General features: G+C 52.9%; 1 protein-coding gene across 1 annotated transcript in view; it reads left to right on the top strand.

The window, feature by feature from the left end:
- The first annotated feature begins 21,564 nt into the window (after positions 1 to 21,564).
- The window catches only part of AMMECR1L (AMMECR1 like), a 42,834-nt gene continuing 38,935 nt past the window's right edge, over positions 21,565 to 25,463 (top strand). Inside the window, exon 1 of the mRNA XM_038744113.1 lies at positions 21,565 to 21,997. Coding sequence (XP_038600041.1) covers positions 21,591 to 21,997 — 407 coding nt within the window. The 5' untranslated portion in view covers positions 21,565 to 21,590. The remainder of the gene's footprint in view (positions 21,998 to 25,463) is intronic.

Genomic DNA, 25,463 nt, shown 5'->3' with positions numbered 1-25,463 from the left:
AGTGATGGTCATCAAAACAACAGGCCACACACAGACACACACATACACACCCCACCTTCTCCAGCCCCCGCCCGCACTCATCTTGCCCTCCTTCCCCGGCCAGCCCCCCCATACTTTCCTCACAGACACCCCCACAACCCCCCTCCTTCTCCATCCCCCTCCACAGACCCACTTTCTTAGCCTGGGCTTGGGAGTCGGAGGTCACGGGTTCTAATCCCAGCTCTGCCGCTTGTCAGCTGTGTGACCTTGGGCGAGTCACTTGACTTCTCTGGGCCTCAGTTCCCTCCTCTGTCAAATGGGGATGAAGACTGTGAGCCCCCGTGGGACAACCTCATCACCTTGTATCCTCCCCAGCGCTTAGAACAGGGCTCGGCACAGAATAGGCGCTTAACAGATGCCATCGTTGCAATTATTAGTTTTTATTATAAATATTACGTTACGTTATATTATAAATAGGGCTTAGGAGTCAGAGGTCACAGGTTCTAATCCCACCTCCGCCACTTGTCAGCTGTGTGACTCTGGGCAAGTCACTTGACTCCTCTGGGCCTCAGTTCCCTCCTCTGTCAAATGGGGATGAAGACTGTGAGCCCCCCGTGGGACAACCTCATCACCTTGTATCCTCCCCAGCGCTTAGAACAGGGCTTGGCACAGAACGAGCGCTTAACAGATGCCATCGTTATGATTATTAGAAATATTATGTTACATTATATTATAAATAGGGCTTAGGAGTCAGAGGTCACAGGTTCTAATCCCACCTCCACTGCTTGTCAACTGTGTGACTCTGGGCAATCCACTTGACTCCTCTGGGCCTCAGTTCCCTCCTCTGTCAAATGGGGATGAAGACTGTGAGCCCCCCATGGGACAACCTCATCACCTTGTGTCCTCCCCAGCGCTTAGAACAGGGTTTGGCACAGAATAGGCGCTTAACAGATGCCATCATTATAATTATTAGTTTTTATTATAAACATCACATTCCATTATATTTTAAATACCAATGTTATTATAAATAGGGCTTAGGAGTCAGGGGTCACGGGTTCTAATCCCACCTTGGCCATTTGTCAGCCGGGTGACTTTCATCACAAGGAGCAGCATGGCTCAGTGGAGAAGAGCCCGGGCTTTGGAGTCAGAGGTCATGGGTTCGAATCCCCGCTCCGCCACATGTCTGCTGTGTGACCTTGGGCAAGCCACTTCACTTCTCTGAGCCTCAGTTACCTCATCTGTAAAATGGGGATTAAGACTGTGAGCCCCATGTGGGACAACTTGATCACCTTGTATCCACCCCCAGTGCTTAGAACAGTGCTCTGCACATAGTAAGCGCTTAACAAATGCCATTATTATTATGATTATTTCATCAATCGTATTTATTGAGCGCTTACTATGTGCAGAGCACTGTACTAAGCGCTTGGGAAGTACAAGTTGGCAACATACAGAGACGGTCCCTACCCAACAGTGGGCTCTCTGTCAAATGCCCCAGGTGGGCCAACCTGATCGCCTTGCATCCTCCCCAGCGCTTAGAACCGTGCTTGGCACATATTAAGTGCTTAACAAATGTCATCATTATGGTTACTATTTATTATCATTTATACCCACACCCACACCCACCCACCCACACACTCTTTCCTCTACCACTATCCTTTCTCCCCCCACACCCATACACACCGCCCCCGGCCCCGCAGGCAGACAGACACAGACAGGCAGGGAGGAAGGTACACACCCAGACGACAGACAGGCACACGGACAGACAGACGGACAGACAGATGCACGGAGGGACAGGCAGTGAGACGGACAGGCAGGGAGACAGATGGACAGCCAGGCAGCCAGGCAGGCAGGAAGCAGTGTGGCTCAGTGGCAAGAGCCCGGGCTTTGGAGTCAGAGGTCACGGGTTCAAATCCCGGCTCCGCCGCTTGTCAGCCGGGTGACTTTGGGCAAGTCGCTTCACTTCCCTGGGCCTCAGCTCCCTCATCTGTAAAATGGGGTTTAAAGACCGGGAGCCCCCCGTGGGACAACCTCATCACTTTGTAACCTCCCCAGCGCTTAGAACAGTGCCTTGCACATAGTAAGCACTTAATAAATGCCATTATATAAAAATATGAATAAGGCACACACACACACACACACACGGACGGATGGGCAGACAGGCACACAGACAGACACACGGACGGGCAGGCAGGCAGAAAGGAAGGTCCACACACAAACACACACACACACACAGACAGACGGGCAGGCATGCACACACACACACACACATATGCACACGGACGGGCAGGCAGACAGACAGGAACACAGACAGACACGTGGACGGACAGGCAGGTCCACACACAGACAGACAGACACACACACACACGGATGGACAGACAAGACGATAGGCAGGCAGACACACACACGGATGGACAGACAAGAAGATAGGCAGACAGGCAGGTAGGTAGAGAGACAGACAGACACACACACGGACGGACAGACAAGAAGATAGACAGACAGACACACGGAAGGACAGACAGACAAGAAGATAGGCAGACAGACACATGGATGGACAGACAGACAAGAAGATAGACAGACACATGGACGGACAGACAAGAAGATAGACAGGCAGGCAGGCAGAGAGAGAGACAGACACACACACACGGACAGACAAGAAGATAGGCAGGCAGAAAGACAGACACACACACACGGATGGACAGACAAGAAGATAGACAGACAGACAGACAGACAAGAAGATACACAGACAGCAGGCAGGCAGAGAGACAGACACACACACACACACACGGATGGACAGACAAGAAGATAGACAGACAGACAGACAAGAAGATAGACAGCCAGGCAGGCAGAGAGACAGACACACACACACACACACACACACACCCACGGACGGACAGACAAGAAGATGACAGACAGACACACACGGACGGACAGACAAGAAGATGACAGACAGACAGACAGACAAGAAGATAGGCAGACAGAAAGGCAGGCAGAGAGACAGACAGACACACACACGGACGGACAGACAAGAAGATAGGCAGACAGACACATGGACGGACAGACAGACAAGAAGATAGACAGACAAGAAGACAGATAGACAGAGACACACACGGACGGACAGACAAGAAGACAGACAGACACACACACACACACACGGACGGACAAGAAGACAGATAGACAGATAGAGACACACACAAGGACGGACAAGAAGACAGATAGACAGACAGACACACACACGGACGGACAGACAAGATAGACAGACAGACACACGGACGGACAGACAGACAAGAAGATAGACAAGAAGACAGATAGACAGAGACACACACGGCCGGACAGACAAGAAGACAGACACACACACACACACACACACGGACGGACGGACAAGAAGACAGATAGACAGACAGAGACACACACGGACGGACAAGAAGACAGATAGACAGACAGACACACACACGGACGGACAGACAAGATAGACAGACAGACACACGGACGGACAGACAGACAAGAAGATAGACAAGAAGACAGATAGACAGAGACACACACGGCCGGACAGACAAGAAGACAGACAGACACACACACACACACGGACGGACGGACGGACAAGAAGACAGATAGACAGATAGAGACACACACGGACGGACAAGAAGACAGATAGACAGACAGACACACACACGGACGGACAGACAAGATAGACAGACAGACACACGGACGGACAGACAGACAAGAAGATAGACAAGAAGACAGATAGACAGAGACACACACGGCCGGACAGACAAGAAGACAGACACACACACACGCACACGAACGGACAGACAAGAAGACACACACACACACACACACACACACACACACACACACACACGAACGGACAGACAAGAAGACAGACACACACACACACACACACACGAACGGACAAGAAGACAGACAGACAGACAGACACACACACACACACACACACACACGGACGGACAAGAAGACAGACAGACAGACACACACACGGACGGACGGACAGACAAGAAGACAGACAGACAGACACACACACACGGACGGACGGACAGACAAGAAGACAGGTAGATAGACAGACAGACAGACACACACACATACAGGCAGACACGCGGACGGACAGGCAGCACGGTCCACACACACACACACACGGACGGACGGACAGGCAGGAAGGTCCACACACACACACACACACACACACACACACACACACACGTTTATTCATTCACTCATTGAATCGTATTTATTGGGCGCTTACTGCGTGCGGAGCCCTGTAGAGCCGGCCCCTACCCCACAACGGGCTCACAGTCTAGAAGGGGGAGGCGGACAACGAAACCGGACATATTAACCAAATACAATGAATAGAATAAACAGGCACAAATAAAATAAATCAATGAATGGAGCAATAAATTCACAGAGACAGACAGACAGACAGACAGACACACACACACGGACTAACGCCCGTCCGGCCCGACGTCCAGCCGCCACAGAGCGGAACGCGCCTGCGCGCGGGAGGGCGCCCCCACCCGGGTTCTGTCGGCCCCGCGGCGGGCCGAGGGGGCGGGGCCGGCGGAGGCGCCCGCCAATGGGCGGCGCCGCTCCGCCTCACGTGACGGGGCGGGCCCCGCCTCCCGCCGGGCCGAGGGGGCGGGGCCGGCGACGGCGCCCGCCAATGGGAGGCGCCCCTGCGCCCCACGTGGGCCTCCCGGCGGCCGGAGGGAGGGGAGGGAGGGGGCCGCTGGTCCGGCGGGGCCCGGCCCCCGTCCCGGCATTCCCTCCCCGGCGGCGCCGGAGCCTGCCGGGATCGTGGAGGACCCCGCGCGCTCCGCCTTCCCTCAGTCCCTCCTCCCTCCTCCCTCCTCCCGCGGGAGCCGGCGGCCGGACCCATGGCTCCATGAAGCGGCGCGAGGGGGGGGACCGCCGCCGCCGGGACCACCGGGACCACCGGGACCACGGGGACCACGGGGCGGCCGCCACGGCAACCGACACGGACACGGACACGGACGCGGGCGAGGACCCGCCCCGGACGCTCCCGACGCTCCTGCCGCTGCTCCTGCTCCTCCTGCTGCTGCTGCTGCTGCTCCCGCCGCCGCCGCCGCCGCTCGGACACGGGAAAAGGTGCGAAACTCCCGGCCCGGGGGCGGGCGGGCCGCCGTGTGTGTGTGTGTGTGTGTGTGTGTGTGTGTGTGTGTGTGTGGCCGGCCGGCCGTCTGACTGACTAGTAATGATGATGATGATGATGATGAGGGCCGTGTGTGTCTGTCTGTGTGTCTGTCTGACTGACTAGTAAGAATGATAACGGTGATGATGATGAGGGGGGCATTTATTAAGCGCCTCACGGGAAAGGGGGCGAAACTCCCGGCGCGGGGGGCTCTGTGTGTGTGTGTGTGTGTGTGTGCGTGTGTGTGTGTCTCTGTGACCGTCTGTCTGACTGACTAGTAGTAATAATAATGATGATGATGATGGTGAGGGCTGTCTGACTGACTAGTAGTAATAATAACGGTGATGATGAGGGGGGCATTTATTAAGCGCCTCACGGGAAAAAGGGGGCGAAACTCCCGGCGCGGGGGGCTGTGTGTGTGTGTGTGTGTGTGTGTGTGTGTGTCTGTGACCGTCTGTCTGACTGACTAGTAATAATAATAACGATGATGATGGTGATGAGGGCTGTCTGACTGACTAGTAAGAATGATAACGGTGATGATGAGGGGGGCATTTATTAAGCGCCTCACGGGAAAAAGGGGGCGAAACTCCCGGCGCGGGGGGCTGTGTGCGTGTGTGTGTGTGTGTCTGTGACCGTCTGTCTGACTGACTAGTAATAATAATAACGATGATGATGGTGATGAGGGCTGTCTGACTGACTAGTAAGAATGATAACGGTGATGATGAGGGGGGCATTTATTAAGCGCCTCACGGGGGAAAGGGGGCGAAACTCCCGGCGCGGGGGGCTGTGTGCGTGTGTGTGTGTGTGTCTGTGACCGTCTGTCTGACTGACTAGTAATGATAATAGTCTGTGACCGTCTGTCTGACTGACTAGTAAGAATAATAATGAGGAGGAGGGCCGTGTGTGTGTGTGTGTGTGTGTGTGTCTGTGACCGTCTGTCTGACTGACTAGTAATAAGAATAGTCTGTGACCGTCTGTCTGACTGACTAGTAAGAATAATAATGATGAGGAGGGCCGTGTGTGTGTGTGTCTGTGACCGTCTGTCTGACTGACTAGTAATAGTAATGGTCTGTGACCGTCTGTCCGACTGACTAGTAATGATGATAATGATGAGGAGGGCCGTGTGTGTGTGTGTCTGTGTGTGTGTCTGCCTGACTGACTAGTGAGAATGATAACGGTGATGATGATGAGGGGGGCATTTATTAAGCGCCTCACGGGAAAGGGGGCGAAACTCCCGGCGGGGGGGGGCTCTGTGTGTGTGTGTGTGTGTGTGTGTGTGTGTGTGTGTGTGTGTCTGTGACCGTCTGTCCGACTGACGAGTAATGATAATAATGATGAGGAGGGCTGTGTGTGTGTGTCTGTCTGTCTGACTGACTAGTAAGAATGATAACGGTGATGATGATGAGGGGGGCGTTTATTAAGCGCCTCACGGGAAAAGGGTGCGAAACTCCCGGCGCGGGGGGCCGCGTGTCTCTGTGTGTGTGTGTGTGTGTGTGTGTGTGTGTGTGTGTGACCGTCTGTCTGACTGACTAGTAATGATAATAATGATGAGGAGGGCTGTGTGTGTGTCTGTGTGTGTGTGTCTGTGTGTGTGACCGTCTGTCTGACAGAGTAGTAATGATAATAATGATGAGGAGGGCTGTGTGTGTGTGTGTGTGTGTGTCTGTGTGTGTGACCGTCTGACTGACTGACTGACTGACTGACTAGTAATGATAATAATGATGAGGAGGGCTGTGTGTGTGTGTGTGTGTGTGTGTGTGTCTGTGTGTGTGACCGTCTGACTGACTGACTAGTAATGATAATAATGATGAGGAGGGCTGTGTGTGTGTGTGTGTGTGTGTGTGTGTGTGTGTGTGTGTGTCTGTCTGACTGACTAGTAAGAACGATAACGGTGATGATGATGATGGGGGCATTTATTAAGCGCCTCACGGGAAAAGGGGGCGAAACTCCCCGCGCGGGGGGGCCGCGTGTCTCTGTGTGTGTGTATGTGTGTGTGTGTATCTGACTGACTAGTAATGATAATAATAATGATGATGAGGGCCGTGTGTGTCTGTCTGTGTGTGTGTCTGACTGACTAGTGATAATGATAACGGTGATGATGAGGGGGGCATTTATTAAGCTCCACACGGGAAAAGGTGCGAAACTCCCGGCGGGGGGGGGGGGGGGGGGCTCTGTGTGTGTGTGTGTGTGTCTGTCTGTGACCGTCTGTCTGACTGACTAGTAATAATAATGATGATGAGGGCTGTGTGTGTGTGTGTGTGTGTGTCTGACTGACTTGTAAGAATAATAACGGTGATGATGAGGGGGGCATTTATTCAGCGCCTCACGGGAAAAGGGGCGAAACTCCCGGCGCGGGGGGGCCGTGTGTGTGCCTCGTCTGTCTGACTGACTACTACTAATAATAACGATGATGATGATGGCATTTATTAAGCGCCTCACGGGAAAGGGTGCGAAACTCCCGGCGGGGGGCCGCGTGTGTGTGTGTGTGTGTGTGTGTGTGTGTGTGTGTCTGACACTGACTAGTAATAACGATAACGGTGATGGGGACATTTATTAAGCGCCTCACGGGAAAAGGTGGGAAACTCCTCGGCGGGGGGCCGTGCGTCTGTGTGTGTGTGTGTGTGTGTGTCTGTGTGTCAGTCTGACTAATAATAATAATAATAATAATAACGATGATGGTGGCATTAAGCGCTACCCGGGAAAAGGTGGGGAACTCCCGGCGGGGGGCCGTGTGGCTGTGTGGGTGTCTGTGTGTCTGACTGACTAGTAATAATAATGATAATAATAATAATGGCATTTATTAAGAGCTACACGGGAAAAGGTGGGAAACTCCCGGCGGGGGGCCGTCTGTGTGTGTCTGACATCATAATCAATCAATCAATCAATCAATCGTATTTATTGAGCGCTTACTATGTGCAGAGCACTGTACTAAGCGCTTGGGAAGTACAAATTGGCATCACGTAGAGACAGTCCCTACCCAACAGTGGGCTCACAGTCTAAAAGGGGGAGACAGAGAACAAAATAATAACAATAATGATAATGATGATGGCATTTATTAAGCGCTACACCGGCGGGGGGGAGTGTGTGTGTGTGTGTGTTGTGTTCTAGCTCCCCCCCCCCCCCCCCAAATTGTGTCCGTGTTCGGGGAAAGTTTGGTTGCGTGGGGCGCCGCCTGGCGGCCTCCGTGCACACTGACCCTCTCCATCCCCCCCCCACCCCCCCCCCATCAATCACTCAGTCAATCTCCTCCACCGGCTCCCCTCGCCTGCATTTCTTTCATTTATTCATTTATTCATTCATTCATTCATTCAATCAATCGTGTTAATAATAATAATGATGGTATTTATTAAGCGCTTACTGTGTGCAGAGCACTGGATTAAGCGGTTGGGAAGCACAAGTTGGCAACGTATAGAGACGGTCCCTACCCAACAGCAGGCTCAGCCCCCACTCCCCCGGCCCACCATCTCCTCTATGCCCCCTCCCCTCCATCCCCACACACCCCTTCTCCTCCTGCACCCCCTTTTCCTCTTCCTCCTCCAGCCTTTGGCCGGCTCGGATTTCCCCGCCTCACCGTTTTCTTCCTCCTCGCCTTGCCGTTTTCTTCCCCCCGGCCCTCCCTTTTACTCTCTTTGAGCTCTTCCTCTCCCCCTCCTCCTTCTCCATCTCCCCCTCCTCCTTCTCCATCACCCCCTCCTCCTTCTCCATCACCCCCTCCTCCTCCATCTCCCCCTCCTCCTTCTCCATCTCCCCTCCTCCATCACCCCCTCCTCCTTCTCCATCACCCCCTCCTCCTTCTCCATCTCCCCCTCCCGCCACTGACCCCACACTCCCTTATCCCTCCCTCGTGTTTCCTCTCCCTCCTCATATTTTCCCCTCTCACCTCCTCCGTCCCTCCCCTTCCCACCCCCGTCTCCCCCTGCCACTGATCCCATGCTCCCTTATCCCTCCCTCGTGTTTCCTCTCCCACCCTCGTATTTTCCCCTCTCACCTCCTCCATCCCTCCCCTTGCCCCACCCGCCACTGATCCCACGCTCCCTTATCCCTCCGTCACGTTTCCTCTCCTCCCTCATATTTTCCCCTCTCACCTCCTCCGTCCCTCCCCTCCCCCCCCCCCCCCCCCCCCGCACTTCCACATTGCCCAGCCACATCCCTTCCGGCCTCCTCCCATCTCTGTCCTGGGTTGACCTCGGCCGGCAGCCCTGCCCGCCTGCCCCTCCGCCCCTCTCCCAGCCTCAGCAGCCTCTCCTTCCCACCCCTGCCCGTCGGCTGCGCGGTCACCTCCATCCCCTCGCCACCCTCCCTCTGCCCCCGGACCCCCGCGCCGACCACCCCATCCGCCCCCCGGGGAACTCGGAGGGCCGAGCTCCTCGGGCCCGGCCGGGATGAACAGAGCGGGAACCCCCCGCTTCTCCGGATGGCCCACCGGCCCGCCGGGGAGGTGGCCGAGCCGTTCTGGCCAACCTGAGAAGGACTCGCTGCCCTGCCATTTTTCAGCGTTGTTTTTCTGGGGACCTCGGAGATGGTGTCGGTGCACGACTGCCAGGCGGCAGCGAGACCCCCCCACCCAAAATTTGGGTATCCTAGTCAGGTTAACCTTCAGCCAGAAGCTCAAGGAGCGTCCCCCACCTCAGGGCTCGGAAACGGCCGGTTCCTCGATTCCCTCTCCTTCGTTTTCAGCCCGAGGACGAGAAAGTCCCGAAACGGTTTTAGGATTTTTGCCACTCCCCAGATCTGGCCTAAATTCCCAAGCGTTATGTGGAGATGGAGTCCCAACTGCCCAACTACGGGCTTTCTAGAAGAGTCCCAACTGCCCAACTACGGGCTTTCTAGAAGATTCCCTTTCGGGTCGTCCCGGGAGGGCCCGGCTTCCCGTTCTACCTGGTCTTGGAAATCCGGCGTCCTAAAAATTCTCCATTTTAGGTGCGGGAAGCGGGAATGGGATTGGAAAAAAGAAAATTCATTCCAGATGCAGAGTAGCACCCTTCCTCTGCTCTAGCTGCTCCCCCGGGCATTCAAAACTTCTGCTTTTAGTAAGTACCGGGCAGACTTTTCTGTGAGTTTAGGATAACGTGGGTCATCCGGCGGAGGGGAAGGGGGCTGAGGAAGAAACGTGCGGGTGTGGCGTTCGCCTCAGAGTGCCGGAACCGTTTTGTCGACTGGAGAGACACCCGGGGTTGTTTTTTTTTTGTTGTAAAACCGGGAGAGGTCGGGCTGCCGACGGAAGGTCGTACTTTATCTCCATTTTTAAAAAAAAGTTCATTAGGCATGATGTCCAGAACGGACTCAGGTGGTGCGGTGCCTCGGGTGACGGTCGGCGTTTCGCTACTAGATCAGGAATTAACAGACGTTAGTGAATCCAGCTGGCTCATCGCAACTCCCAGACCACCCGACCACCACTCGTTCTGCCAGTGGAGACTGGGATTATGACATTAGGCGTTGCTGCCGATCGAGATCAAAGGGAAGGAACCAGACCGCGCAAAGTAAGCTTGGCAGATTTCAGACACTGGCTCTCGGCCTTCAGTATCGGTGACGTCGCCGTGAAGATTAAATTCGAGCGCGTTATTGACGACCATGTTCTCACGGCTCCAAAATACGTGCTCCGTACCTGTTGAGTCCCTACGCTCTCGGTTTTAACCCAGATTCCCAGGTGGAGAACGGTACAAGATCCATTTTAGAAGATCTTCGAGAGTAGCTCCCAGGCTGTGAGCTCCTTGTGGGCAGGGAACGTGTCTGTCGTTTATTATCGCACCCTCCCAAGCCCTTCGTGTGGCGCTTTGCACGCGGTGAGCGCTCAGTAGATACGACCGAATGAATAGTAGTGTTTTCTGGACAATTGGAAATAGAGCTCTTGACGGAGGAAACCTTGCTACTCCAAAGTACAGGGCTTTTCCATGCCTCATTGGAGATTAGTGGGGTATTTGTTAAGCGCTTATCGTGTGTCAAGCACCGTTCCAAGCCCTGGGGTAGATACGAGTGAATCCGGTTGGTCATCCAATAAGTCGTAATAATTTTGGTATTTGTTCAGCACTTACTATGTGCCAAGCGCCGTTCTGAGCGCCGGGTAGATACGAGGTGATCAGGTTCTCCCACGGGGGGCTCACGGTCTTCATCCCCATTTTCCAGATGAGGGAACTGAGGCCCAGAGAAGTGAAGTGACTCGCGCAGAGTCACACGGCTGATGAGCGGCGGAGCCGGGATCAGGACCCGCGACCCCTGACTCCCAAGCCCGGGCTCTTTCCGCCGAGCCACGCTGCTTCTCTACTGGTGACCGTGGTGAGGTGTGGGGAATCGGTCCCCAAATGTTTGTTTTCTCTTTTTCCCCCCACTGTCATGTCAGTGAGTAGCACACGCATTCGGATGCTCAGATCCAGCCTCCGTGCAAATCCAGGTTACGTTTTAGTGGCCGTTTTGTCACAAAAGGAACCCCGCCTCCCCACCCCACCGACCCTTTATAGAAGTCACGCTCTGACTACACATCCGGCCTCGTCAGATCGCAGAAGAGACCCTGGAGAAACTCCATGGCTCTAAAAATTCAAAAAGAAATTTGTTGAGGATGGCCCCAACGATGGAATCCCAGGGACGTGAGCTCCCCGGGGTGGGGGGAAGGGGACCGTCATTCCCTCCGGGCAGCCTTAAACTTCTCCCCTCCCCACCGCTTTTTTAGAGCAGGAAGGAGACTCCAAAGTGCAGAGATGTCAGCTCTGTTGTATTCCCGTGAGCGGGCCCCTCCCGGGACCCAGAGAGCCAGTTAGTCGCCGCGATCCTGGCCCGTGCAGAACCCCCCTACGGGGATTGGTTCGGAGGGGCCGCCGCAGCCCCGAAAACCCATAGCACACCTCGTGCACCCCGCCAAGCCCAAGGCTGAGGTCACCGTCCTTTGCTGTAACTGTTGCGGGCTGGCCGGTGGCAACATCATCATCATCATCAATCATATTTATTGAGTGATTACTATGTGCAGAGCACTGTACTAAGTGCTTGGGAAGTACAAATTGGCAACGTATAGAGACAGTCCCTACCCAACAGTGGGCTCACAGTCTGAAAGGGGGAGACAGAGAACAAAACCAAACATACTAACAAAATAAAATAAATAGAATAGATATGTACAAATAAAATAAATAAATAAATAGAGTAAAAAAATATGTACAAACATATATACATATATACAGGTGCTGTGGGGAAGGGAAGGAGGTAAGATGGGGGGGATGGAGAGGGGGACGAGGGGGAAAGGAAGGAAGGAGCTCAGTCTGGGAAGGCCTCCTGGAGGAGGTGAGCTCTCAGCAGGGCCTTGAAGGGAGGAACAGAGGATGGAGGAGGGGGCGAGGAGAAGAGTTTGAGTCACCCCTCGCCCCTTCCTCTCCATCTTCCTCCTTCCCCTTCCCGCACTCCGCTCCTCACCTCATCTCTTCCCTCCCTCTGTCTGTTTCTCCCCTCTCCCTCCCCCTGCCCCGGCGTGGCCCGAGGTCAGGGACTGCGCCTGCTAATTCTGTCGTTGTACACTCTCCCGAGCGCTTAGCACAGTGCCCTGCATGTAGTAAGCGCTCAATAAATACCATTGGCCGATTGATATGTAGGCACCCGGGGTAGGTCTTGAAACACCCCCAGAATCTGCGGCGGAGCTTCCCCTCCCCTTCAGAGCTCTGCTTCCAGCTCGGATGAAAAGTTGGCATCCCACTGAACGCACCTCGGGGGAGATCTAGGACTCTCCTACTTTTCCAACGCAGAATCAGTTAGTTGTACTTATAAAGTACCCACTGTGTGCAAAACACTTCTAGGCAGTTGGGAGAGTACGATAGAAGGCACAAAACCTGCCCTTAAAGTTACAGTCCAGATGTGGGGGGGAGACACAGTCACCAAAATAATTTACAGGCAGGAGGACGGAGGAGGAAAGGGGGATTTTTAGGTGAATTAGTGCTGAAGGAAAAGGCCTAGGAGGTATTGAGGTAAGTGCTCCAGAGGTGGCGAGTGCCCAACTGTCTAGTTGACGCACGAGTGCCGAGCCGGGAGTCGGAGCCGACGTGGGAGCGGCGGGGTGGGGGGTGATTAAAAATGAATCGGGGAAGGGCTGTCGGAAGGTGACGTGACTTTAGAAGGGCTTTAAGGATGGGGAGGACCGTGGTCTGCTGGACGTGAAGGGGGAAGGAGTTCCGGGAAAAAGGGAGGAGGGTGTGAGCTTCAGGCCGGAGGTGGGAGAGAGAGGAAGAGAGGGAGAGAGAGAAACTTGCCGGTCTCAGCTCTGCAACATTGCCAAGATCCGCCCTTTCCTCTCCATCCACACCGCTACCCTGCTCGTTCAAGCTCTCATCCTATCCCGTCTGGACTACTGCATCAGCCTTCTCTCTGATCTCCCATCCTCGTGTCTCTCCCCACTTCAATCCATACTTCATGCTGCTGCCCAGATTGTCTTTGTCCAGAAACACTCTGGGCATTTCACTCCCCTCCTCAAAAATCTCCAGTGGCTACCAATCAATCTGTGCATCAGGCAGAAACTCCTCACCCTGGGCTTCAAGGCTGTCCAGCCCCTCGCCCCCTCCTACCTCACCTCCCTTCTGCCCTTCTCCAGCGCAGCCCGCACCCTCCGCTCCTCCGCCGCTAACCTCCTCACCGTACCTCGTTCTCACCCGTCCCACCATCGACCCCCGGCCCACGTCATCCCCCGGGCCTGGAATGCCCTCTCTCCCTCTGCCCATCCGCCAAGCTAGCTCTCTTCCTCCCTTCAAGGCCCTACTGAGACCTCACCTCCTCCAGGAGGCCTTCCCAGACTGAGCCCCTTCCTTCCTCTCCCCCTCGTCCCCCTCTCCATCCCCCACATCTTACCTCCTTCCCTTCCCCACAGCACCTGTATATATGTATATATGTTTGTACATATTTGGTCCCCTATTTATTTATTTATTTATTTATTTATTTATCTTGTACATATCTATTCTATTTATTTTATTTTGTTAGTATGTTTGGTTTTGTTCTCTGTCTCCCCCTTTTAGACTGTGAGCCCACTGTTGGGTAGGGACTGTCTCTATATGTTGCCAACTTGTACTTCCCAAACGCTTAGTACAGTGCTCTGCACACAGTAAGCGCTCAATAAATACGATTGATGATGATGATGAGAGCGGCACGAGGTTTCTGCCTCTCGCCAATGGCCTCAGGTCAGAAATTGCCCAGCAAAAGGGAAATCTGTGAGCGCTCCTTCTGTTGGTCAGACACCATCTGGTGCTTGGGGACTACTTACTGTTGACCCTTCTTCCTTCCTTCACGTATTTTCCTCCACGATGGGAACACTGTTTCCATTCGGGATGAATCGGATTTCATCCTCGTCATTCTCCTCTTTGACTTGGACAAACAGCGAGGGCGGGGCGGGGGGGAAACGATGCCCAGCTGCCTGGTCAGAAGCGAGAGAAGCGGGCCTGCGAATCACCTTAACTTACATCGTGGTGTGTTGTCTTTAAAAACGCTGTTCTCTACGGGCCCCGATGTCCTGATTTGGTCTCATTGGTTTGTGTACCGTGGTTTCTTTCACACTGCTCCGGGCCTTTTATCGGAGGAAAAGTGACCTTTTTTTTTGCACCAGTCACTGAGAGAGGCGGGAGCTAGGAATTTGACCCAGGCCCCAAGTACGGACACGTTCTTCTAGAGTTTGGGGAGAAGGGAGAAAAGATCCATTCTGTATTTTGAAAGAAAGAAAGGAAGGCATATCAACCCCCAGGTTGATAAGGCCGTTTTTGATGATTGGACCGATAGGTGGTTGTTTAATGCGTTGTCGCTCGGAGATTTCTCGAACCCTGCTGTGAGACCCAAATTCAGGCACCCAACTAGAGGCAGTGCTTTTTTTGGCCAATGAGTCTTCAAGGTTTCTGATGTTGCGTACTGGAAGATGTGAGCCCGTCGTTGGGTAGGGACCGTCTCTATATGTTGCCGACCTGGGCTTCCCAAGCAGTTAGTACAGTGCTCTGCACACGGTAAGTGCTCAATAAATACGATTGAATGAATGAGTGAATGGCCAGAGGGAGGCTATCTGTAATTTATCTTAATGTCCGTCTTCCCCTGCAGAGTGTAAGCTCCTTGTGGGCAGGGACTGCACCTACCGACTCTGTTGTATTGGACTTTCCCAAGCGCCTTGCACAGCACCCTGCACCCGGTAAGCGGTCGGTCAATACCGTCGATCGATGGAGGAAAGGGATCGCAAGACTTTCGCCTCCAAAAGTCCTGGTAACTATGGAGCGGCCCACGGAAATTTCGAGAAGCCTTTCAACACTTGTCGCCACTGTGGTCTCTCTGGGTCTTTTACTTGCGTTCCTTCCGTGTCAACTGGATTAACTTGTTGAAGCTGCTTCACTAGATGGTAAACTCCTTGAGGGCGGGGGGGGGGGGGTCATGTCCATAGACTCCGTCGTATCGGTCTCGAGTGCTCAAAACTATAGTGCCCCTGCCACAAGGTAAGCACTCCAATATACCACCGATCGGTTAGTCCAAGGGTGACTAGAGAAGATGCCTGAAATTTGAGTTCGATGGAGACAAGCCTTCCCTTTCGCTGTTAGGAAACTTGTCCGATTGAGGTTATTGGACCGTTGGGCTAACAGAGTGTCCTAATATGGCTTGTTTCAACCAACGAAGAACACACAGGAGCCCCCGCGTCAAAATTAAGAGTCGGAATGTATTTTTTTTTCCTACAACGGTCACGGAGCGGGAGGAATTTTGGAAAGCCGTCTTGGGTGATCAAGATGGGTCATATTCCCCGGGTGTACTGCGTTTGTCCGACCTCCTGTCCCGGCTTAGGAATACCTTCGAGTTTTGCAGGATTTCGGCAGTCAGATGGAATCACCTCGTTAGAGACGTGACTCGGGGCCTTGGGTTGCGACCGACACGTCCGGAGGGTCTGGGTCCATTCTCGGATGGGTTTTTTCCTGCGAAGAAAGATAGGGTAAAACCTCAAGGCAGCAGAAGGGGAGTGGTGAACGTGTTCTGCCTGTGTCAGTTGCCCGTAAACTAAAATCGGGGTTTTGATCTGAATTGCGGAACCGTCCAAGGATTCAGAGGGTTCCTTCCACTCAGAGTGTAGGTCGCGATAGAAAGTACTTTTTCAGAGGTCACGGTATTTCTTTTTTTTCCCTGCTACTTGTTAAGCGTTCACTAGGTGCCGGGCACCGTTCTAAGCTCAGGGGTAATTCCGAGTTGGGCCGGACGCAGTCCCAGTCCCGCACGGCACTCACGGTCTAAATAGGAGGGAATAGGAGTGAATCCCCATTTACAGGTGAGGTACAGAGAAGTGAAGTGACTTGCCCGAGGTCACACAGCAGTGACATGTGGCGGAGCTGGGATCAGAACCCAGGGCCTCTGGACGCCCGGACTCTTTCCACTCAGCCTGTGGGACTCTGGGCGAATCACTTCACTTCTCTGTGCCTCAGTTACCTCATCCGTAAAATGGAGATAAAGATTGTGACCTCCCCCCCCTTGTGAGAGGCAGGACCTGTGTCCAACCCAATTTGCTTGTATCCATCCCAGCGCTTAGTACAGTTCCTGGCACATAGTAAGCATCTAACAAGTATCACACTTATTAGCGCTTCATGTAATAATAATAATAATAATAATGATGGCATTTATTAAGCGCTTACTATGTGCCGAGCACTGTTCTAAGCACTGGGGGATACAAGGTAATCAGGTTGTCCCACGTGGGGCTCACAGTCATCATTTTATAGATAACTGAGGCACAGAGAAGTAAAGTGGCTTGCCCAAAGTCACACAGCTGACGAGTGGCGGAGCCGGGATTTGAACCCGTGACCTCCGACTCCAAAGTCCCGTGGTCTTCCCACTGAGCCACGCTGCTCCAGTAACTGTTTTCCTCATTAAGTGACTTCCAAACACCCTCTTCAGTGTCTCTTGTCTTATCCTGGGAGATAAGAGTCGGAAAGCAATTAAGAAGGAGACCGGGGTGCTTGTGGGGGTTATCCCGCAGCGCAGTGACAAAGGAAAATTTTAATTTCCTGTGGCTTTGGGTGGCGTGGAGGCTAAAAATTCATTTTCGTCTGGCTTAATCTCCACCCTCATCTGGGAAGCGGGCAACAAAACCGATCTGGATTAAAGGAATCGTGGTAAACTCCAGATGGCTATCCATGATTGAAGTTCTTGTTGTTTGGAGAATAATTTAATTCTTTAGATTAAAAAAAAAAATCTCCACCAGCCTGGAATTTGCATAAGAGAAACCGCATCCCTCCCGGCCGGGGCCGCCGAAGCTCTGCCTTCGTCCCGTTTGCCGGGCCCGACCTGTCCGGGTAACCCACAGGGACAAAAATCAGCACTTACTACACTCCACCCAGATAATTTTTCTTTTCAATCGACTGTCAGTCAGGGATGACAGGTGGGGCCCGCTTAATTCTCTACCGAGCTGCTTTGGTTTGGGGGGGAACCGCTCATTGGCGGTGGAGAGGGTAGGGCGAGGAGGAGAGAGGGAACGGTACAAGCAGATAAGCGCCGAAACGATAAGGACGTTTAATTGGGCGTTCATCATCATCAATCGTATTTATTGAGTGCTTACTATGTGCAGAGCACTGTACTGTTCAGCCGGAGAAGCAGCGTGGCTCAGTGGTAAGAGCCCGGGCTTTGGAGCCAGAGGTCATGGGTTCGAACCCCAGCTCCGCCACGTCTGCTGTGTGACCTTGGGCAAGTCACTTCACTTCTCTGAGCCTCAGTTACCTCATCTGTAAAATGGGGATTAAGACTGTGAGCCCCACGTGGGACAACCTGATCGCCTTGTATCCCCCAGCGCTTAGAGCAGTGCTTTGCACATAGTAAGCGCTTAACAAATGCCATTATTATTATTATTATCCTGCTCTTCCTCGGGTTTAAGGTGGCAGCCGGAGGAGGGGAGGGTCCTGTGAGCCTTCAGGGTCTCCCGACGCTCCCAGCCTGGGACCCACGGGGTGGTCGGAACCCCGTTGTCTCGTACTTTTAAGAGAAGCTCCTCCCGGTGCCGATAGTCTAATTGGCGGTGATCGTGCGACTTCATCATCGTCATCATCATCAATCGTATTTATTGAGCGCTTACTGTGTGCAGAGCACTGTACTAAGCGCTTGGGAAGTACAAATTGGCAACATATAGAGACAGTCCCTACCCAACAGTGGGCTCACAGTCTAAAAGGGGGAGACAGAGAACAAAAGCAAACTTACTAACAAGATAAAATAAATAGAATAGATATGTACAAGTAAAATAGAGTAACAAATATGTACAAAGTGACTTTGGGCAAGTCACTTAACTTCTCTGGGCCTCACCTGTAAAATGGGGATTAAGCCCGTGAGCCCCTTGGGACAACCTGATCACCATGTAACCTCCTCAGTGCTTAGAACAGTGCTTTGCACATAGTAAGCGCTTAATAAATGCCATTATTTATTTTATTATGATTTATTAGTCACTGTCCGGTTCATAGCTGAACGGCGGCCGTGTGGCCCTGAAAGAGACGGCGGCCAGGCCCAGAATCAAACCTCCCCCCCACCGTGGGCGAGGGACTCGGAAGAAGATCCAACCTCTCAGTGTGAAGAGCAGATTCGTTTTCAGATTGAGTTTCCTTCCCTTAGTGGCAGGACAGCATGGCGTACGTTGGCTGCTGGGTTAAATTTCAAAACGTGTTCACCCGGGACTTCCGCAGCAATCGGTCTTAACTACGCATTTTGGATGGAGCCCTGTCCGGTAATTTAGACGAGCCCCGCGGGAAGTAGGTTCCCGATCTCGATAGAACAGAACCGCAATCAATCAATCAATCAATCGTATTTATTGAGCGCTTACTGTGTGCAGAGCACTGTACTAAGCGCTTGGGAAGTACAAGTTGGCAACATATAGAGACAGTCCCTACCCAACAGTGGGCTCACAGTCTAAAACCGCAGTGTCGGAAGAAATGGGGGTGGCGCTTTCCGAGGTACGGGCACTTTGGCATCGGGCTCCCTTCAGCCGGGGGGGTTCTTCGGGAATGGGATCCCCGGGTTCTTGAAGGGTGAAGTGTCTTCTCCCTGTGTTTCAATCGGTGGTATTTATTGAGCGCTTACTGTGCGCGGAGACGTGTACGAAACGCTTGGGACAGTAACGGTGTTAAGGACGATGGTATCTGTTAAGCGCCTACTGCGTGCCGAGCACCGTTCCGAGCGCTGAGGGGGATAGAAGGTAATCAGGTTGTCCCACGTGGGGCTCACAGTCTTCATCCCCATTTTAATAATAATAATGATGGCATTTATTAAGTGCTTACTATGCGCAAAGCACTGTTCTAAGCGCTGGGGCGGTTGCAAGGTGATCAGGTTGTCCCGGGGGGGCTCACAGTCATAATCCCCATTTTAAAGATGAGGTAACTGAGGCACAGAGAAGTGAAGCGACTTGCCCAAAGTCACATCGCTGACAAGAGGCGGAGCCGGGATTAGAACCCATGACCTCCGACTCCGAAGCCCGGGGCTCTTTCCGCCGAGCCGCGCCGTCTCACGCAGTACGGTACAATACAACAGAGTCGGTAGACACGTTCCCTGCCCACAGAGAGCTCACGTTCTAGAAGACGAGCTTACGGTGACTCCAAATCGTAGTCGAGGGCTCTCCGCGCACCGTAAGCGCCCGGTAAATGCGATGGTCTCACTGGCTCCCCTTCCTCCTGATGTTTTTGTTTCTGTAAATTTAGTTTCCCTGTGCCTCAATTTGTCCGTTCAACGAGTGGATAGAAATTTCTGCCTCACAAGGGCCTGTAGGCCCAGAGCGGTTATCTTGGCAAAGGGCCTCAAAGAATTTTAAATCATCATCATCATCAATCGTATTTATTGAGCGCTTACTATGTGCAGAGCACTGTACTAAGCGCTTGGGAAGTACAAATTGGCAACATATAGAGACAGGCCCTACCCAGCAGTGGGCTCACAGTCTAAAAGGGGGGAGACAGAGAACAAAACCAAACATACTAACAAGATAAAATAAATAGAATAGATATGTATAAGTAAAATAAATAAAAATAGAGTAATAAATATATACAAACATATATACATATGTACAGGTGCTGTGGGGAAGGGAAGGAGGTAAGAAGGGGGGATCATCATCATCATCAATCGTATTTATTGAGCGCTTACTATGTGCAGAGCACTATACTAAGCGCTTGGGAAGTACAAATTGGCAACATACAGAGACGGTCCCTACCCAGCAGTGGGCTCACAGTCTAAAAGGGGGAGACGGAGAACAAAACTAAACGTACTAACAAAATAAAATAAATAGAATAGCTATGTACAAGTAAAATAAATAAATAAATAGAGTAATAAATATGTACAAACATATATACATATATACAGGTGCTGTGAGGAAGGGAAGGAGGTAAGAAGGGGGGGATTGCCTTGTAACCTCCCCAGCGCTTAGAACAGTGCTTGGCACACAGTAAGCGCTTAATAAATGCCATCATTATTATTATGATGATGATGATGATGATGATGATGATGAGGGAAGGGGCCTCCTCACGAAGGCCCCTTCGTGAAAAACGCCCAAGTATCCGTGCGCGTTTTTGGTACGAGCGCTTCAAGAAGGCATTGGATAAATGCATGTTCGAGAGGCTCAGAGTGGGCTTTTAGTGTGAAAAATGAGGGAAGCCAGAAGAGTCATTAAGATGGCAAACTCCTAGGGATTGTGTCATCGATTCTCTTTCTTTGGGACTCCCAAGCGCCTCTGCGGTGTTGTACGCCGTGTAGAAACTCAATAGACGCTACAGGCTGGATGGAGCATTTCTCTGTCTCCGTAGGTCATTGAATTGGTTCTTGTGACTTTTATCCCTATTTTTCACTGGCGCACCCGTCGCCAAAAGTTTGATTATCCCGAGAGGCAGGCGGCGTTTACCTTGTCACTTTATGCCGTGAATCGTCTCTTTTGGATTTGCGAGAATTGAGTCCGGGGAGCTCAGAGTAGACAGGCCCACGGAGATGATGAAAACGCGACACCGAGGCCCATGAAGAAGGGTTAGATAACCGTGATTATTCACCTTGGAGAGGAGAGTCGAATTCGTCCCCGTGTGAAACTCTCCAAGAGGCTCTTTCAGAGAGGATGGTGAGCGGAGGGCGGTGACTTCGACCGAGCGCGATGGATCGAGACGAGGGGCGGGGGAGAATTTTCCCGAAATGAGCTTGAATAGTTGGACTGGAGTGCCGAGGGAGCTCGTAGACTCTTCTCGAGGGGGTCTTTCAAAAATCCCGTCAGTTCTCACCTCTTGGAGTAGTAGGTGGTTGAGGAGTAGTGTTTAGCGAGCGCCCGCTCCTTTCCACCAGACCCTATCCAACCCCCGTCCGTTTGAGTTTGGGACTGAAGACTTCCCAAGTGCTTAGTACAGTGCTCTGCACACAGTAAGCGCTCAATAAATACGATTAATTGATTGATTCTTCCTTTCCTTCCCCCACCTTGAAACTGTCCACTCTCTTCTTCCGGTCAGGGTTCCGCAGCGTTCCGGGCCTCGACCACTGAATCAGGATGGGAAAAAGACGCTGCGTTCCTCCACTCGAGCCCAAGTTGGCCGCGGGCTGCTGCGGGGTAAAGAAGCCCAAGTTATCCGGAAGCGGAACCCACGGTCACGGGAACCAGCCCACCACGGTGCCGGGTTCGAGTTCGGGTCCCCTCCAGAACCACCAGCATGCGGACGGGAGCAACGGAAGGGAGAACGTGTCCGACTTAACTCTGGGGCCCGGAAATTCCCCCATCACTCGAATGAATCCCACCTCGGGAGCTTTGAGCCCGCTGACCCGCCCCAATGGAACTGCCAACGCTCCCAAGAACCTGGTGGTGACAGCGGAGATGTGCTGCTACTGCTTCGACGTCCTCTACTGTCACCTCTACGGCTTCCCTCAGCCCCGGCTTCCTAGATTCACCAACGATCCCTAGTGAGTAAACTCGGGTGCGGGCAGGCGGAGGATGCGGTGGCGACGTCGGCGGGAGAGGGCGGGTCTTGAAGCGGGAGTCATCCCGCGGTCCCCGGAGCCGCACCGGCGTCCGCGGCAGGGCTCGAGGGGAGGGCGCCGGCTTTCTCTACCTCCCACGGAAGCGCGATAGGAGAACTGAGTACGTTGGAGTGCGATGATCCGAGTCCGAGTGGTAGAAAAAGCTACCGGACTCCGCCCGGATCTCTGGTCCGGTTGCAAACGGAGTAAGTCCGGTCGTGCGATTAGTATCCCGGCAGCCGGGAGGAGGTTCTGTTCTTGGCTTAAGAATCGCATTTCCTTAGGTAAGTTGTCTGCCCTTTCCGTGCCCAGTTTCTTCCTCTGGAAGATACGCTCCCCTTACCCGGCGCCAGACTGAGCCGCCCAACGAGTAGGCCTGTGCCCGCCGGGGGTGGCACCCATCCTCTTGCCTGGGAAACAAAGGAGTGTGATGGAGGGCTTCCCTCTCCGGGTGGAAGCCCTTCTAGACTGTGAGCCCACTGTTGGGTAGGGACTATCTCTATATGTTGCCAACTTGGACTTCCCAAGCGCTTAGTACAGTGCTCTGCACGCAGTTAGCGCTTAATAAATACGACTGATTGAACTAGAAGAGACCCGGGCAGCAGGTAGCACTGTCATTGGCTCTGTTGGGTAGGGACCGTCTCTATATGTTGCCAACTTGGACTTCCCAAGCGCTCAGTACAGTGCTCTGCACACAGTAAGCGCTCAATAAATACGATTGATTGATTGTCCCTGTCTTCTTCAGCAGCTTAGTGGTGACTCCGTTACCCTTCCCTCCAGCCTCCCCCGGGGCTGCGGTGGGGGTCCCCCCATTCCCCCGCGGCGGCCGCACCAGAGTCCCGGGGACACCGAGGAGGGAAAGTGCTGTGTTTTCAGCCGGGTCCCGCGACTCCTGATCCGTGTACCCGTCCTCCTCGGGGGCCTGTTGAGATAACAGAGAAACCGGTTTAGAAAGCGTTAGATCTTCCAGTGAAGGGACTAATGTACGTACGGGGTCTCTGACCATCGGTCGATCTGTGGAAACGCTTCCAAGTCTTCGGTGCCCGTGGGGAATGCAAGCCACAGTCCGGGGCGAGAGCCCCCGCCAGAACAGATGTCAGCGGGTCCAGAAGAACGCTGCCGCTTTAATCGCTGGATCCGACGAGCTTTATGAAGCGTTCTTTTGTGGAAAGCGATTAGGCAAATTAGCCCGTGGCCGGGGTTTAAAAGAAAGCCAGCGGCAGGGCTGAAGTGCAAGCCGAACATGCCTTGCCTCTCCTTTTGGCTTGGGACGGGGTGAACCCTTGAGGATTTCAGCCACAGAGGCGCGTGGACACGCGCACGCCCTCCCCTTCCCTCCCGCCCCAAACCCCCACAAAGTCTAGGGATTTGGGAGCAGCCGGAGTGGGTGTGATTTGGAAGAGGCCCCGGGGAGAAGCGTCGGGAGGTAAGCGGGGTTGAAAACTTTAGGATTTCAGCTAGAAGCCTAGTTGGCTCCGACGGCCCTCGTTTAAAGTCAGTCTGGGCTGTTGGGCCGGAAAAATGCAGATGAGATCGCAAAACGCCCTGTTATAATCATCCTCTTCCTACTGGGTTTTCCTCTCTATTTTAGGAAGGATTTTCTTGGATAGCCTAGAGTACCACATTGCTTTTATTCTGTACCGCGGCTTTTGCGGAAGCCACGTAACCACTTTTAACGGAGCTAAAAGAGCAGAGTGCCATACAGAGAGCGAGATTAGCAAAGGCCTACTTTGCTGCGCTTTATTTCAGGTTACTCTGAAGGGAAGATAAATTGGAAACGCGTAAAGGCGTTAGAAGGTTACTGACGACGATAACGATTGCAAATGCAGAAGATGCCATTTGCCGCGGTGACCGGAAGAGGGTGAGGGAAAAGAGGGAAGACTGTTGTTGATTAACTGGTGGCTAAAGGACGACAGACAGGATCTAATGAAGCGAATCGGAATGAATGTGAGGGATTTTTAAAGGAAGATGGATTACGTTTCAACGGGCTATCAGACCCCCACCCCCCACCCCTGCTCAGCCGGCAGAGGTGACGGTGGTGGCCTTCGCAGCCGTGACAGCGTGGCTTTCACCCCGCGTGATCTCAGCCCGTTCCTCCAGTCAGTTGGCGTGGCGGGGTACGATAGCCGCCGGTGTCCGGACTGGGCCCGTTTTCAGAGGGGGCGAGCAAAGCAGAAAGGCTCAGGAGAGAATTTGAACAGCTGGAGGTATCCAGGCCCGAGGCAGATGAGAGGTGAGCTCTAGGCTGGGGCGAGAGAAGCAGCTGGGGTTTTGGGTTTTTTTTTTTTTAACCTTCGAATTTGATGTATGGGTGTGTGCAGATGGTATAAAACGGCTGGCTTTCGGAAAAAGATTCGGTACAAGCAGTGTCATCTTTTCCCGGTCCGTCCCCACCCCGAGAATAATCGCCAGGCACTCGTTCCGTGTTCCACCTGGGCCAGGTTTGGGAAGGTGAGAGCGGAGACGACAAGGCAGGGCAGTTATTCCTCGCCAGAATTATAAAACGTGCAGGGGGACGAATCCTCTGTCCCGGTATCGTTCCTGGTGGCATCCCGAAACCGCCCGGGGGAGATATTTACGTTTGTTCTTGAGATCTTTACCAAGAAAAAACCAGGTCCTTTCATTTAGTTGTCGTGATTAACTGCTATACGGAGGAAGGATTTCCTGTGCCAGGCTAGCACAGACCCCAGAACTTAATTTTGCCAGAGGTGATCTGCGGGATGAATGTAAACGGGGATCTGGGGAGAGCAGTACTGCGGTTAGCAATAGTCAGACTTTTGTGAGCTGCGGAGGGAATGGGAAGAATGGAAAGTTAAGAGACTAGATGTAAGCTCGTTGTGGGCAGGCAACGTGTCTATAGACTGCACAGTGCTCTGTACACAGTAAACGCTCAATAAATACGATTGAATTGAATGACTCCGTACGGTGAGCCCGCTGTTGGGTAGGGACCGTCTCTATATGTTGCCGACTTGTACTTCCCAAGCGCTTAGTACAGCGCTCTGCACACAGTAAGCGCTCAGTAAATACTATCGAATGAATGAATGTACGGCGTATTCTCCCAAGTGCTTAGTACCGTGCTCTACACACATAAGTGCTCAATAAATACCATCGATTGATTTGACACACTTTTTGCACTAGTAGAGAATGCAGATTACCCAAAAACAGTAATACAGAGAGGAGGAAAATAGGTGAGGTGGGTGTATATATATATATATTTTTTTTTTTCCCAATTTAGTCATCTCGTTGTTGGGAAAGCTAGGTGGGTAGTAAAAAAAGTAAAAAGGAGAGCAGGTCTCAAGGAGACATGATGAAGAAGCAGAAGTGTCAACCCAAATGACAGATATTAGGGGTTTGAGAGAGTGCCTGGAATTTGGGCAGTCTTATATTTATAGTCCTGGAAGAGACACAA

This window comes from Tachyglossus aculeatus, chromosome 1, assembly GCF_015852505.1.
Source record: "Tachyglossus aculeatus isolate mTacAcu1 chromosome 1, mTacAcu1.pri, whole genome shotgun sequence".
Taxonomy (NCBI): domain Eukaryota; kingdom Metazoa; phylum Chordata; class Mammalia; order Monotremata; family Tachyglossidae; genus Tachyglossus; species Tachyglossus aculeatus.
This window is presented reverse-complemented; position numbering and strand designations above follow the sequence as displayed.